The sequence below is a fragment of the Macrobrachium rosenbergii genome, chromosome 49 (assembly GCF_040412425.1).
Source record: "Macrobrachium rosenbergii isolate ZJJX-2024 chromosome 49, ASM4041242v1, whole genome shotgun sequence".
Taxonomy (NCBI): Eukaryota; Metazoa; Arthropoda; class Malacostraca; order Decapoda; family Palaemonidae; genus Macrobrachium; species Macrobrachium rosenbergii.
The window spans coordinates 13984115-14000848 of NC_089789.1; the positions used below are offsets into that span (position 1 = coordinate 13984115).

At 37.2% G+C, this 16734-nt stretch overlaps 1 protein-coding gene across 1 annotated transcript in view; it reads left to right on the forward strand.

Moving 5' to 3' along the window:
* LOC136832107 (uncharacterized) overlaps window positions 1-16189 on the forward strand; it is a 132709-nt gene extending 116520 nt beyond the window's left edge. The window contains exons 3-5 of the mRNA XM_067092787.1: window positions 759-788; window positions 10779-10856; window positions 13270-16189. Of these exons, the coding sequence (XP_066948888.1) occupies window positions 759-788; window positions 10779-10856; window positions 13270-14520 (1359 nt within the window). The 3' untranslated portion in view covers window positions 14521-16189. The remainder of the gene's footprint in view (window positions 1-758; window positions 789-10778; window positions 10857-13269) is intronic.
* Window positions 16190-16734: the final 545 nt, after the last annotated feature.

The window sequence follows — 16734 nt, forward strand, 5'->3', positions numbered from 1 at the left end:
ACACACACACACACACACACACAGGAAAGGCCAGGGGCCTCAGGAACCTCCTACTGTAAGTGCCTGCTCACTGGGGTATGTCGGGAAAGATGCCCCGAAGGACAATGGCCATTCCCGAGGTGCCGTTAGAGCTGAAGTGCTGTGCTTTTGTGATGCTTTCGACGGGGTATATATACATATATGCTTTCTCCAAGGCATGATGAAAGCGGCTTCAGAGCTATGAGAGAGAGAGAGAGAGAGAGAGAGAGAGAGAGAGAGAGAGAGAGAGAGAGAGAGAGAAGGGCATGCATGTTTGTTTGCTTGTCTGTGCTTGTGTGTGAGTTTCGTTCAAGGCAGATGTTTTAGCCTGATTAAGCAAGGGTTTAAATCAGCACTTATAGTCATGTTTTACATCGATTATTATTATTATCATTATTTTTACTACTGTTAAAAAATAGTCTTCTTCCAAGATATTATTATTATTATTATTATTATTATTATTATTATTATTATTATTATTATTATTATTATTATTATTATTATTATTATTATTCTTCTAAATACGCCCATATATAAAAAATCAGAAGGCATAAAGAAACAAATAAATAAGGCACTGACGCTTACTATTTCTTGCAGGTAATAAAGAGTAACCTATCCCTTTAAAAGAAATAAATTTTTGTACTTTCAGTTAATTTATATGACCAACTGTAGCTTCTTAAATCCAAATTAATCGTGAATGATGGATAAGGAATAATTTTTAATGTTATTCATTTTTTCAGGTGCCAACACCCAACGTGTGTCAAGCAAATGTGAGTATGCTTGATTATATTTAATATATGTATATATATATATATATATATATATATATATATATATATATATATATATATATATATATATATATATATATATATATGTAAAGCCATTTCTGAGCCTATACTTGATTTATGTGCGAAGTAATACTTAGGAGAGAGAGAGAGAGAGAGAGAGAGAGAGAGAGAGAGAGAGAGAGAGAGATTCTTACAAAGGATGTCACAAGTTATTTTGATCTATCAAGCAGACAAATAATGCCAAAATTAGCGTTGAATAATATACAGAGAGAGAGAGAGAGAGAGAGAGAGAGAGAGAGAGAGAGAGAGAGAGAGAGAGAGAGAGAGTTCTTTCAATAAGGGTGTCAAAAATTACTTTGATTGATCAAGCAGATAAAAGGTACAGAGAGAGAGAGAGAGAGAGAGAGAGAGAGAGAGAGAGAGAGAGAATTCTTGCAAAGGATGTCAAAAGTTATTTTGCTCTATCAAACAGACAAATAATGCCAAAATTAGCTTTGAATAATATACAGGAGAGAAATGAGAGAGAGAGAGAGAAGAGAGAGAGAGAGAGAGAGAGATAAATATTTATTAAGTATTTACAATAAGGGTGTCAAAAATTACTTTGATTGATCAAGCAGATAAATAGTACCAAAATTAGCTTTGAATATTATACAGAGAGAGAGAGAGAGAGAGAGAGAGAGAGAGAGAGAGAGAGAGAGAGAGAGAAATTCTTACAAAGGATGTCAAAAGTTACTGTGGTCGATCAAGCAGATAGTTATTTTGCCCAGCTGAATTAATAGCTTGAAGTAACACTGGGGAATATATTGACCACATAAACAGCTGTAGCATAAATGCTTTGGTGAGCTGCATTGTTTGAACAGCTGGGTGAAAGGTGAAAGTTATAAATATTTAGTAAGTATTTAACTGTAATATTAGTTAAAAAAAATGATTAGGCTTTCATTTTTTTAAATGTACACTAAGGAGCCTATTCATCAGCATTGTTGATTAACTTAGCGCGTGAATATTTGATGAATAAGCCAAAATATTCAGCCCTTTATGTTAATGAAGTGTAACATTAATAATAAAATATATCTTTTGTTTGTGCCATAATCTGACATTTTAAGAATTTACTTACATTTTTATCTTTCTGTTTATTAATTGTTTAATTTATTTTTTCTTTTCTAATAACTGATCTTTTCTGTCAGCATTTCCTGACATCTTCTGTTACTTCTTTCAAATGAACACCCTATTCTTTGGAAGCTTAAATTTCATGTCAGTGGCCTTTGTGGTTGGCTTGTTCCATATGAATAGGGTTCATCTTCTGAATAATAATAATAATAATAATAATAGTGTAATAATAATAATAATAATAATAATAATAATAATAATAATATTTTTTGGAAACTTGAATTTCAAGTAAATGTCCCCTGTGGTGGACTTATTCCATATGAATAGGGTTCATCTTTTTAATAATAATAATAATAATAATAATAATAATAATAATAATAATAATAATAATAATAATATTCTTTGGAAGCTTAAATTTCAAGTCAACAGCCCCTGTGGTGGGCTTGTTCCATATGAATAGGGATCATCTTCTGGATAATAATAATAATAATAATAATAATAATAATAATAATAATAATAATAATAATAATAATAATAATAATATTCTTTGGAAACTTGAATTTCAAGTCAGTGGCCCCTGTGGTGGGCTTGTTCCATATGAATAGTGTTCATCTTGTGAATTATAATAATAATAATAATAATAATAATAATAATAATAATAATAATAATAATAATAATAATATATAATAATATTCTTTGGAAGCTTGAATTTCAAGTCAAATGGCCCCTGTGATGGGCTTGTTCCATGTGAATAGGGTTCATCTTCTTAATAATGCGCTGAATGACCTAATAGGTTCCAGCGCTTGGCCTTTGGCCTAAAATCTATATTTCTTCCTTCCCATCACTAAATATTTCTCAAAAGAGGCTTGTCCACAAGAATAGTTCTAGAGTTGAAAGTACGAAACAAGAGCGTTTCTAGGACGCTAGTCTCCTCCAAGGTTGAGCCTGTCCGTTCCCCACCCCAGAAATAATAATAAAAACACGGTCTCCTAGCTTTTTTGCGTAATTACTGAGCCAAAAATATAATCTATTAACGGAGGTATCTGGTTACATAGAATACAACAGTCTGTGGAATCCTCAGCTCCCAGGTCTAGACGAGGAACATTGGCGTTAGACAAATAAAATCCTTTCAAAATTATTTTTCATTAAGAACAGACGGCGTGAGTCACCACTAAATATTCATTTAAAATCAGGTAGTCAGAAGGTATCCTTTGAAATATATTACAGAAGTCGAAATTCTGTATTATCTTCTCCGTTCGGATCAGGTACAGAGACGCTGACTGATTGCTGAAATGCAAATCCTGTTTGAGCGAAAGCTCCCGTCGATCAAATTCGTTTGGGCTACAAATCTAATTTTACCGTCATATGTCCACAATTTGCAGGTAGAAGGGAAAAGTATATATATATATATATATATATATATATATATATATATATATATATATATATATATATATATATATATATGTATATATGTATATATATATACTGTATATATATATATATATATATATATATATATATATATATATATATATATATATATATATATATATATATATATATATATATATACTCGTTTTCATATACCTAACAAGCATGCAACCCAAGTGAAAATTATAGTCCTTTAAATACTTTTCCACTCTATAACAAAGTGTCTGATCAAATTGTATATATACAGTATATAAATATATATATATATATATATATATATATATATATATATATATATATATATATATATATATATATATATATATTCCTCGTATACATATACATATCCTGTACATATACATACACATACATACATACACACAAACAAACATTTAGGACTGAATCACAAGAAATTTTCTGCTAACTATTTAAACACATATACACTGTTTGAGCATAAGAGACTTAGACTGTCTATTCCCAATACGAGGATATATCTAAAGCCTACCTTTTATCCACCCCTTAATTTTTATATTGCCTTTTGGGTACAACCGGCACCACAGTTCCTTTCGTGGAGAACCAATAATGACTCAGCAGCAGCAGCAGCATTATTTTGTTTGAATAAGGAAAGAATAAGAAGAAGAAGAAGAAGAATAAGTCACAGGAGGAGAAAAGAAAAAGAGAGGAGAGATTGTGTGATCTAGTAGCGGGAGGTCTCCGCTGGCAATAAAGCTGCCAAAGAGGAGAACTTTTTTGTTCTCCGCCTCTATTCGGCAATGTCCATAAAACCCCATCTTCTTCTTCTTTCTTTTATCAACCCTTCCAGTAAACATACTCTTCGAATCCTGCTTCGATCTGATATATGTCTATATTAAAGATGATGTTAGTTCGTGCGTCGGTGGACTGGCCTTCAGTATCTCTTCTTGATAATTGAAATAAAAGGTGACGTCACTGCGCATATCTTTATTAGGTATATAAGGGTCATATTAGGTCATATCATTCAGTAAAATATTCCTTCTGGCGATATATATTGTGAAAATAGCACCATCAACTCCCGTAGAATCTGTGATTTTGGTAACTACGTCACTAGAATTCTGTGGTGGCCTGAATACATCGCTAGAATTCTGTGGTTCACTAGAATCTGTGGTGGCCTGGTTACATCACTAGAATTCTGTGGTGACCTGGCTACGTCACTAGAATTCTGCGGTGACCTGGCGACGTCACTAGAATTCTGCGGTGACCTGGCGACGTTGCTAGAGTTCTGCAGTGACCTGGCGACGTCACTAGAATTCTGCGGTGACCTGGCGATGTCACTAGAACCCTGCTGTGGCCTTTCTAGTCACTAGAATTCTGCGGTGACCTGGCAACGTCACTAGAATTATGCGGTGACCTGGCGACATCACTAGAATTCTGCGGTGACCTGGCAACGTCACTATAATTCTGCGGTGACCTGGCGACGTCACTAGATTACGCAGTGACCTGGCCACATCACTAGAACTCTGTGGTGACCTGGCGACGTCACTAGAATTACGCGGTGACCTGGTGATGTCACTAGAATTATGCGGTGACCTGGCGATGTCACTAGAATTACGGGGTGACCTGGCGACATCACTAGAATTCTGCGGTGACCTGGCGATGTCACTAGAATTACGGGGTGACCTGGCGACATCACTAGAATTCTGCGGTGACCTGGCGATGTCACTAGAATTCTGCAGTGACCTGGCGACGTCACTAGAATCCTGCGGTGGCCTTTCTAGTCACTAGAATTCTGCGGTGACCTGACGACATCACTAGAATTACATGGTGACCTGACGATGTCAATAGAATTCTGCAGTGACCTGGCAACGTCACTAGAATTCTGCGGTGACCTGGCGACGTCACTAGATTACACGGTGACCTGGTGACATCACTAGAATTACTCGGTGACCTGGCAACGTCACTAGAATTACGTGGTGACCTGGTGACATCACTAGAATTATGCGGTGACCTGGTGACATCACTAGAATTATGCGGTGGCCTTTCTAGCCACTAGAATTCTGGGTGACCTGGCGACATCACTAGAATTATGCGGTGACCTGGCGACGTCGCTACAGTTCTGCAGTGACCTGGCGACGTCACTAGAATTCCGCGATGACCTGGCGACGTCACTAGAATTCCGCAGTGACCCGGCGACGTCACTAGAATTACGCAGTGACCTGGCAACGTCACTAGAATTATGCGGTGACCTGGTGACGTCACTAGAATTACGCGGTAACCTGGCGACGTCACTAGAATTACTCGGTGACCTGGCGACATCACTAGAATTCTGCGGTGACCTGGCGACGTCACTAGAATTCTGTGGTGGCCTTTCTAGTCACTAGAACTCTGTGGTGGCCTGACTACGCAACTGGAATTCTGTGGTGTCCTGGCTACGTCACTAGAACTCTGTGGTGGCCTGCCTACGCCACTAGGGTACTGTGGTGGCCTTGATACGTCACTAGAATTCTTTGGTGGCCTGGCTACGTCACTAGAAGACTGTGGTGGACTGGTCGCGTCACTAGGGCTCTGGGGTGGCCTGGCTACGTCACTCGAATTCTGGGGTGTCCTGGTTAAGTCACTAGGATTCTGAACCTTGCTATTAGTCGTCAGATTCCACCTCACAGCAACCATTCAGAACGTTAGGTTTTGTTTATGATTTTGAAAGACATGTGACAATTATATCTGAAATCCAGTGTGCGTGAAGGATTCGTGTGTGTCTGTGTGTGCTTCTGTGTATGTCTGTGTCTGTGTCTGTGTGTCGGGAGGTTGCCGCCGGACGGGACAGTGAAGAATAAACGAGGGAAGATGAGAGATAGATACAGAGAGAATGTAAGAATGAGAAATGTAATGAGAAAGTATGAAGTAAAAATGGAATAATGGAAGGTACAAGGTCAAAGAAGATCAAGTAGTTTTAAAACCTACAATATTTCATTAAGTGTAATTCATTCCCTGGTAATTATTTACACTTAATGAAATATTTTATTTTAAAACCTACAGTATTTCATTAAGTGTAATTCATTACCAGGGAATACAAGGTCGAAAAAAAAACTTTTTTCCACTACGTTCAAGTTGACGTAACCTCTTGAAACGTTAAAACAAGAAGAATTATCTAAACCCTTATAATAATAATAATAATAATAATAATAATAATAATAATAATAATAATAATAATAATAATAATAATAATAATAATAATAATAATATAGCAAGTACAGGCCTATCACCTGCCTACCAATAATGTGGAAGTTACTAACAGGCATCATCAGTGAAAGGCTTGACAACTACCTAGAGGACACAAACACCATCCCCCATCAACAGAAAGGCTGCAGAAGGAAGTGTAGGGCCACAAAAGACCAACTCCTCATAGACAAAATGGTAATGAAGAATAGTAAGAGAAGGAGAACCAGCCTTCGACATGATACCGCACACGTGGCTAATAGAATCCCTGAAAATATATGGGGCAGAGGAAGACACCATCAGCTTCCTTAAAAATACAATGCGCAACTGGAATACAGTACTTACAAGCTCAGGGATAAGACTAGCAGAGGTTAACATCAGGAAGGGATCTTTCAAGGCGACTCACTGTCCCCATTACTCTTCGTAGTAGCCATGATTCCCTTGACAAAAGTACTGCAGAAGATGGATTCAGGGTACCAACTCAAGAAAGGAGGCAACAGAATTAACCATCTGATGTTCATGGACGACATCAAGCTGCATGGTAAGAGCATCAAGGAAATAGATACCCTAATCCAGATTGTAAGGATTGTATCTGGGGACATCAGGATGGAGTCTGGAATAGAAAAATGCGCCTTGGTTAACATACAAAAAGGCAAAGTAACAAGGACTGAAGGGATAAAGCTACCAGACGGGAATAGTATTAAACATATAGATGAGACAGGATACAAATACCTGGGAATAATAGAAGGAGAGGATATAAAACACCCAGAGATGAAGGACACGATCAGGAAAGAATATATGCAGAGACTTAAGGCGATGCTCAAGTCAAAACTCAACGCCGGAAACATGACGAAAGCCATAAACACATGGTCAGCACCAGTAATCAGATACAGCGCAGGAACAGTGGAATATACGAAGGCTAAACTCTGCAGCATAAACCAGAAAACTAGAAAGCACATGACAGTACACAAAGCACTACACCCAAGAGCAAATACAGGCAGACTATACATAACACGAAAGGAAGGGGGCGGAGGGCTACTAAGCATAGAAGACTGCGTCAACATCGAGAGCAGAGCACTGGGGCAATATCTGAAAACCAGTGAAGACGAGTGGCTAAGGACTGCATGGGAAGAAGGACTGATTAAAGTAGACGAAGACCCAGAAATATACAGAGACAGGAGAATGAAAAACAAAACAGAGGAATGGCACAACAAACCAATGCACGGACAGTACATGAGACAGACAAAAGAACTGGCCAGCGATGAAACATGGCAGTGGCTACAGAGGGGAGAACTCAAGAAGGAAACAGAAGAAATGCTAACAGCGGCACAAGATCAGGCCCTAAGAACCAGATATGTCCAAAGAACAATAGTTGGAAATAACGTCTCACCCATATGCAGGAAGTGCACTATGAAAGACGAGACCATAAACCACATAGCAAGCGAATGTCCGGCGCTTGCACAGAACCAGTACAAAAAGAGGCATGATTCATTAGCAAAAGCCCTCCACTGGAGCCTGTGCAAGAAACATCAGCTAGCTTGCAGTAATAAGTGGCACGAACACCAACCTGAGGGAATGATAGAAAACGATCAGGCAAAGATCCTCTGGGACTATGGTATCAGGACAGATAGGGTGATACGTGCCAATAGACCAGACGTGACGTTGATTAACAAAATCAAGAAGAAAGTATCACTCATTGATGTCGCAATACCATGGGACACCGGAGTAGATGGGAAAGAAAGAGAAAAAATTGATAAGTATCAAGACCTGAAAATTAAAATAGGAAGAATATGGAATATGCCAGTGGAAATTGTACCCATAATCATAGGAACACAAGGCACGATCCCGAGGTCCCTGAAAAGGAATATGGAAAAACTAGATGCCGAAGTAGCTCCAGGACTCATGCAGAAAAGTGTGCTACTAGAAACAGCGCACATAGTGAGAAAAGTGATGGGCTCCCAAGGAGGCAGGATGCAACCCGAATCCCACACTATAAAACCACCCAGTCCAATAGGATGACTGTGATAGACCTCCCCGACAAAAATAATAATAATAATAATAATAATAATAATAATAATTTCAAGTTAACAAGGCCTTTCATTCAGCAAAACCAAGACATCCGTAAATATAAACAAGTTTAAATAACAGAGAATTTGGAATTAATTTTAGACTTTTTTAACCAAGGATTAAAGATAATTCAGGGAACATCGAAAGGATTATATAAAAAATCAACAAAATACAATACTTCATTAACACAAAACCTCCACTGATGATTTTCTCTCTCCTTTCTATTCTTTCCCCCCCCCTTTTTTTTTTTTTTATTTCTGGCCGAGAAGGATCCCGTGTATTTCAGGTCCGTCAGAAACTATCCGGTTTTATAGAATATCACTGTTCAGACGAGGAAGGGATAGAGATGAGATGCGTCGGCCACCTCTCTCTCTCATCCCCCACCCCGAGCCAGCCATATCCCCTGTCCACATTTCATCCGACAAAAGTCCTGATGTGACATTTATGGCACGGGGCTTCACATACACACCACTACTACACTCCCCGCTGCCTGCCCGCTCCTGCCCCTCTCCTGCTCAATACCCCATCATCTTCTTCCTCGTCTCCATACCCCTGCCAAAAGTCGCCTGCCGCCTCCCTTACGCTGATAGGGCTCTCTGGAAATGGAATGTATTAAGCATGCATGACGAAAAGGCCTTCTTTGGATCCTTGGAGAGAGAGAGAGAGAGAGAGAGAGAGAGAGAGAGAGAGAGAGAGAGAGAGAGAGAGAGAGAAATGTCACCTTTCAGAACTGTCCGTGCACAGAAAAATAACTTCCAACTAACTTTAGTTCTGTAAGATTCTTTGGCAAATGATGAACTTCCACAAGAAGTGTTTATTTCTACTTATCATACACACACACCAGTGGAGAGAGAGAGAGAGAAATGCCACCTTTCAGAACTGTCCTTGCACAGAAAACTGACATCCTGTTTAGTGAGATTCTTTTGCAAGTGCAAGTGATAAACTTCCGCTAGAATTGACATTGAATATTGTATATTACTTTTCACTTATGTGCATACACTAGTTGAGAGAGAGAGAGAAAATACCAACCAGCTAAACTTTAAATCTATTTCATTTTTCAAAATGACATAAGCAACATATTAAAAAGAAAGGGAAAAGTTTTGACAGTAATTTTTGACCGAAACACTTCGTAAAGAAACGGATACCTGTATTTTCTGTAGAAACCAGAGTGATTCCTTCCTGTAAAAACGAAAATTTATACTTTCTAAAAACATCAGGGACCATACTTTCTACAAATATCTCTTTACTTTCTAAAGACATCAGAGACTGATGCTTCTACAAAATCCCTACTTTCTAACAACATCAGAGGCTGTGGTTTCTACAGAAATCTCTACTTTCTTAAAATGTCAGAGACCGTAGCTTCTACAAAAATCCCTACTATCTAACAAGATCAGAGGCCGCAGCTTCTACAAAAATCCCTACTGTCCAACATCAGAGACTGTAGCTTCTAAAAAATCCTTGCTTTCTTAAAATATCAGTGCCTGCCGCTTCTACAAAAATGCCTATTCTGTAAAGACATCAGAGACTGTAGTTTCCACAAAAATCCCTACTTTCTTGAAATCTAAGTTCCTTTAGTTTTTAAAAAAATCTCTACTTTCTAAAAACATCAGTGCCTGCAGTTTCTACAAAAATCCATGCTTTCTTAAAACACCCTACTTTCTAACAACATCAGACTGTAGTTTCTACAAAATTCTATACTTTCTAACAATGTCAGAGTCTGTAGTTTCTAAAAAAAATCCCTATTTTCTAACATCAAATTGTAGTTTCTACAAAAAAAATCCTTACCTTCTAACATCAGAGACTGCAATACCTACAAAAATCCCTACTTTCTAACAACATCAGTGACTGTAGTTTCTACAAAAACCTCCGCTTTCTAAAGACACCAGAGATTGTAGTTTCTGTAAAATCCCTTCATTCTAACATCAGAGACTGCAATTCCTACAAAAATCCCAACTTTCCAACATCAGAGACTGTAGGGTCTACAAAAATCCCTATTTTCTAACATCAGACTGTACCTTCTACAAAAATCCCGACTTTCCTTACTTTCTTAAAACATCAGTGTCTGCAATTCCCACAAAAAATCTCTGCTTTATAAAGACACCAGAGATTGCAGTTTCTACTAAATGCCCTTCATTAACAACGTCACATTTTTTTTCTTTTTTGTTTCAGATGAACCAGATGTGCAAAGTCTGTGGAGAGCCAGCGGCTGGTTTCCATTTCGGCGCTTTTACCTGCGAAGGCTGCAAGGTAAGATCTCGTTCACCTGTCAGCGTTGATTGGAGGTGCCTTGGGGAGGCGTTGGTTTGTGAGAGAGAGAGAGAGAGAGAGAAGGAGTGGACCTATCTTTCAATTAACTGTGCTTACAGGGCGCTGTCTATCTCAGGTACTTAGCCAAAACTGCTTAACAAGAAAAGAACCATTTTCTGAGATCTTCTTTCATTTACGCCTATGAAAATAAATTAAAGAAGAAGAAAATGTCTCTATAATAAAATTTATTAACGTTTTATTTCTTCGGAACGCGGGAATGATCGCTGTTAAGGGACTTCTGCGCGCACGCGCGCGATACGTCGTCAAAACTATCAGTATTGCACCTTAATCAGTTCTTACTAAACTGCCGTCAGGTAGTTCTCTCTCTCTCTCTCTCTCTCTCTCTCTCTCTCTCTCTCTCTCTCTCTCTCTCTCTCTCTCTCTCTCTCATACCAACACAAAGGGACACACAGAAATAGAAAGGAGAAGGAAAAAGATTTTTACTTAAAACAGAGAAGCTATGAAGAAATTATTAATTTGTCAGAAAACTTGTAAACGATATGAGAGTGATTAGAAACAAACTTACGCACTAAACAATACAAGTGACGCACACAAACAAAAAAAAGCATCGGGTATGTCAAAGACATGTTCAGAGTCCAAACAAAATTAAGAAGAAGGAGAAAAGATTCAGGCGCAGAACCAGTCCTCGAAATGAAAGTGTGTCTATTATTTCCACTTGTGCTTCGCCTAGATAATTTCTGTCAAGTCTCGGTCTCTCAAATGATAACAAGCAGTGAGTTAGAGTGACTCGGGTCTCCTTATTACTCCTCCGACTATTATTTTTCAAGCTGCACACAGGTTAAAATAAGCTACGGTTGATACGCAAGTCGCGTTCATTCTCCAAACCACTTATCAAGGATCGTTTGAACCTGTATACACAAAAGCGAGTCCCCGTTTTCTAAGTGGCGTCGGCTCGCACCGATTCCCATTTTCTGTCGAGATCAGCTGATAAATAAACCATTCTGCCTACCGCAAGGCGGTAAGCTGTTTCTCACTTGGCTGGGATTTACAGCGATTACTGTTTCGTGGACGGTTAAGTTGGGGTTGGTATGTCAAATGCTATATTCACCTACACAAAAATGTTACAACAATGTCTTCCTATTGTCAAAGAAGATACATACATATATATATATATATATATATATATATATATATATATATATATATATATATATATATATATATATATATAGACCTCATTGAAACTGGACGGTATATAGCGGAGTTATTTATTCAAAGAAATTACAAGCTTTCCAGGACTAACAGTCCTCATTGTCAAGTTAGTACTGGAAAGCTTGTAATTTCTTTGAATTAATAACTCCGCTAGATGCCATCCAGTTTCAGTGAGGTCCTGTTAGCAATTGTATTAGTGCACAAAACAATTGTTATATATATATATATATATATATATATATATATATATATATATACATACATATATATATATATATATATATATATATATATATATATATATATATATATATATATATATATATTCTAAATTATTTCTAAAGAATTAGACTTCTAATTCCTCTCTTCTGGTTAGGGATTTGCTTTTTTTTATTATCAAGATAATTTTTACCTTTTAGATGTATTTAGTATTTCATAAAATCTACCCAAGCTCGACCCATTATGGACCTTCCATAAGATAAACATTTTTAATACTCAATACAAAATCAAATAAAGACAATGATCCTTATGTCTAGATGTCCCTGGACTTCTCTGAAAGCGTTCATGATTAAGGAGTTAAAAATCAGAGGAATATAAAGCTAGAGGGGTTGGAAAGCTGGCTAGGAAGATATCATATTGAAATGGAAAAAGGCATCCCAAAGGCCTTTAGTATTGTAAGAAGTCACCCAATATGCGCTAATATAGAGAGAATTATACTTGTCTTATATTCATGGGACAAGTCTTTTGAATTTATAATAATAATAATAATAATAATAATAATAATAATAATAATAATAATAATAATAATAATAATAATAATAATAATACTTGTGGCATGAGAATGAAATATTACCAAAGAAATCAGTGGAATTAGCAACTGCTTTTAGAGTATAAATTACAATGAATCTATTTAGAATTTCAGAATAAGTAAGAAGCACCCTACTTTCATGGTAAATAAACTTTTTTCTGGTCTATTTTTGACTATTTCTGAAAAGGATAACATTAATATTCTAAATTTCAGATTGCGGTTAATATATTCCTTAAATACAAGTGTGGTCCCAAAGGGGTAATAAGTCATTAGATATGAGACAAGATTTTAGTATGAATCATAGACTTAAAGAGCATTTTACGTCTTCTTCATCCTTAATAATTGCAGCCTCTCTCTGTATCTACCTTTCAGTCCTTCTTCGGCCGGACCTACAACAACCTCTCCTCACTGAACGAGTGCAAGAACAACGGCCGCTGCGTCATCAACAAAAAGACGAGGACCTCCTGCAAGAGCTGCCGCCTTCGTAAGTGCCTGATGGTGGGAATGTCTAAGAGTGGGTCTAGGTACGGCCGTCGGTCTAACTGGTTCAAGATACACTACCTCATGCAGAACAGCAACAATACCAGTTCTTCCTCAGCTTCTTCGACGTCCACTGACATCCTGACAACGGATTCCACCATGACAACGTCCAACGCAGTGACAACAGCCACCATGACAACCGATACCCATCCTTCAGTAGGTCTAGTGAGTCCTCCAGAAGTTAGCATGAAGAGCTCCAGTCCGGATTACAAGGACTTCAAGATTAGCTCGGACTGCTCCTTCAGTGCGGATTACCAGTTCAAATCGAGCGTGGAGAGCAAGTCCTACCACTCCCCGCCGGCCTCTTCAGAAACCCACACCTCGGAGTCGTCGCTGGACCTCAGCGAAAAGTCACTCTTCCCTCCCCTGTCAGAGCAGCTCTACCCGAAGGAGCTCCTGTCACTCTATAACCTGCAGAATCTCACCACCCCGCGTTTGCCTCCTTACGTGTCCCCGAATTCCCTCGCCCAGAGGTACCTCTATCCTTATTACCCGTCCCTCCTGTCGGTCTACTCACAGAAGCAGTACCTCGATAGCCTTCTGAAGGAGGCGAAGAATAATGACGACGCTAACGCCCTGGAGGATGATGAGGACGATGTGAACCACGACGAACGCAGCTCCCCTGACTGCGGGATACCCCCGCCTCCGAAGTTCCACAAGTCGTGCTCTAGGTCACCGCCTCGTCGAAGTACCCCAGAGTGGCATAGCGCAACGACAGAAGCACTCCTGAGGGGTATCTTGCCCTTCCATCATAAGATCCCGGTCCACGACGCCATTCTAGCTCACAGCTCAGACCACAACCCCGGTTACGACTTCCTGTCGCAGGAAGAGGAGGATTCTGACCTGGTTCCCGAGGGCGCCACCGCACCGCAGGACCTACCCATCGATCTCAGTATGAAAAACAAGTTTTCTGCTTATTCCCTACACAAAATCATTAACCTGGAACATTCCATGTGCAGGGCGTCTGGAATGGACAGTGAGGAAAATAGTGAAGAGGTCTCTGGCGAGAAGGAAGACGAGAGAGGAACTCACACTAAAAGTGAGCAGGAGGTTCCGCTAGACCTGAGTTACATAGGGTCTTGACTTCAGTTTTTTAGTTTTCCTATGATTTAATGCAACTATAGTATAGTCACTCAAATGTCATTTGTCACATATTCCCTTGATTTTCCTTCAACATTGTTTTCTTATTGTCGTTTTTTGAGTGGTCAAGTCCCTGAGACCAAAAAAGTATTGCTAAAACGTGACAGACAATTTCAGAAGTGGCTCTAGACCTATGCAGATCTGCAGAGGAACAAATTATACATTTTCTGTGACAAAAATAGATTCTGATCTCAAAGGAAAGAGAGCCAATGGGTTTGAAAAGTTATTGTGCCATACATAACTTCAGCTTGCACTGAAGTGTCAATTCTGAAAGTTATGAAATCTTATTGATGAATGTTACCGGTGAGTCAGTTCAATCTTTTCAAGAGATTGATAATAATCTGACGTTTCATTGTCTTAGCTTGTTGATCTATTTATTTTTTTCTATATTACTCTATTATATGATTATGAGATTTATTTTTTAGAATTTAGGGATAATAAAGTACAGTCACAAGGCAGCTTTTGGATTTCCAAAATGGGAAAAAACTTATTTTTTTCATCAATGTTATCTAGTCTTTGCTGATGCTTATAAAGAGTAAATATATTATTAAAAGAAGGATTTTTTCCAAATGTGTAAATGGCTATTGATGTTTATGAGACTAAAACACTTTCCAGTACTGCAATTTGCAACTGAGCTTAAGAAAAAAAATCAAATGTTTTTATCATGGATGTCTAATTTGAAACTTTTTAAGCATACATTTTGTAAATGTTCATATGAATTTAGTTCGAAGCCAAGTACAGATCATTTCATTTAAAACTGATATCCTGTAAATATCCTATAATCTGTTGCTGATAAAATCACAGAAATAATTCTGAATTAATTAAAAATCAAATGTTTTTATCGTGGGTGTCTAATTTGAAGCCATTTAAAGAGATCAACAGTAAATGTTCATTTGACTTTAGTTCAAAGCCAAATACAGATCATGTCATGTAGAACTTATATCCTGTAAAATCCTGTCATTTTTTCCTGATAAAATCGCAGGAAATAATTCTAAAATTAAAAATCATATGTTTTTACTAGTAAGTCTAATTTGAAGCTTTTTGGAAGAGTTCATGCTGTGAATGGTCATTCGATTTTAGGTAACAAGTACAGATCATGTCCTGTAGAACTGATATCCTGTAGTTATGTAATCAGTTCCTGTAATATGTTCCTGATAAAATCACCGAAAATAATTCTATTAATTAAAAATCAAATGTTGTGGCTTGGATGTCTAATTTGAAGTTTTTTTTAAAAGAGTACATATTGAGAATGTTCATTTGATTTTACTCCGAAGCCAATACAGGTCATGTCATGTAGAACTGATATCCTGTAGAATGCTGTAGATATCCTGTAATCTGTTCCTGGTAAAATCACACGAAATAATCTAAATCAATCAAAAATTAACTAGATAAATTAAGAGGGTTGGCGACATATTTTCTAATGCTACAATCAAGATTAAATCTACGGGCTTTGAACGCCCACGTACAAAGTCGAGCGTGGCTGACAGAGAGAACGTATTTTCGTAAAGAGGTGTAATTAACGGTTTATCATTATTTATATATAACGAAGAAAGGTTTACTGTAAATAGACTTAGCAAATAAAACTATTATCTATTATTAAATCTTACGCTAGGTGAGTTGTTTCATTTGTGAAACCTTCAATTTAAACTTGAGAAATTGTTTTGAGAGAAAATTTTCACTAAAAATAGCAAATAATTTAGTAAATATAGAATAGATCTTTTACTGTTATAACTATAATGAATGTGAACTGTCTTGAAGTTTTTCACTAAAAATGAGTAAATAACCATTTAAGTATGTGATAATTCTTTTACAAATATAATTTTGATTATTGTGAACTATCTTACTTAAAATATTAGTAAGAGTAATGGCTAAATATTAGTGATTTGTGAAACCTTAAAATTCCCATTTTAAGAAAGTGTTAGGAGTGACAGTTTTCACTATAAATTGGCGAAGTTATTTTACTAATATAACTTTAATAACTATGGACTATGCTACTTAGACATTGGTAATAGTAATAAGTAAATATTACTGATTTGCAAAAAATGTGATGAAGTGAAAATTTCACAAAAAATAGCAAAAAATAGTAAATAGTTACATAAATATATAATAGATCTTCTATTACTATAATTATAATGACTGTGGACTATCTTACTTAAA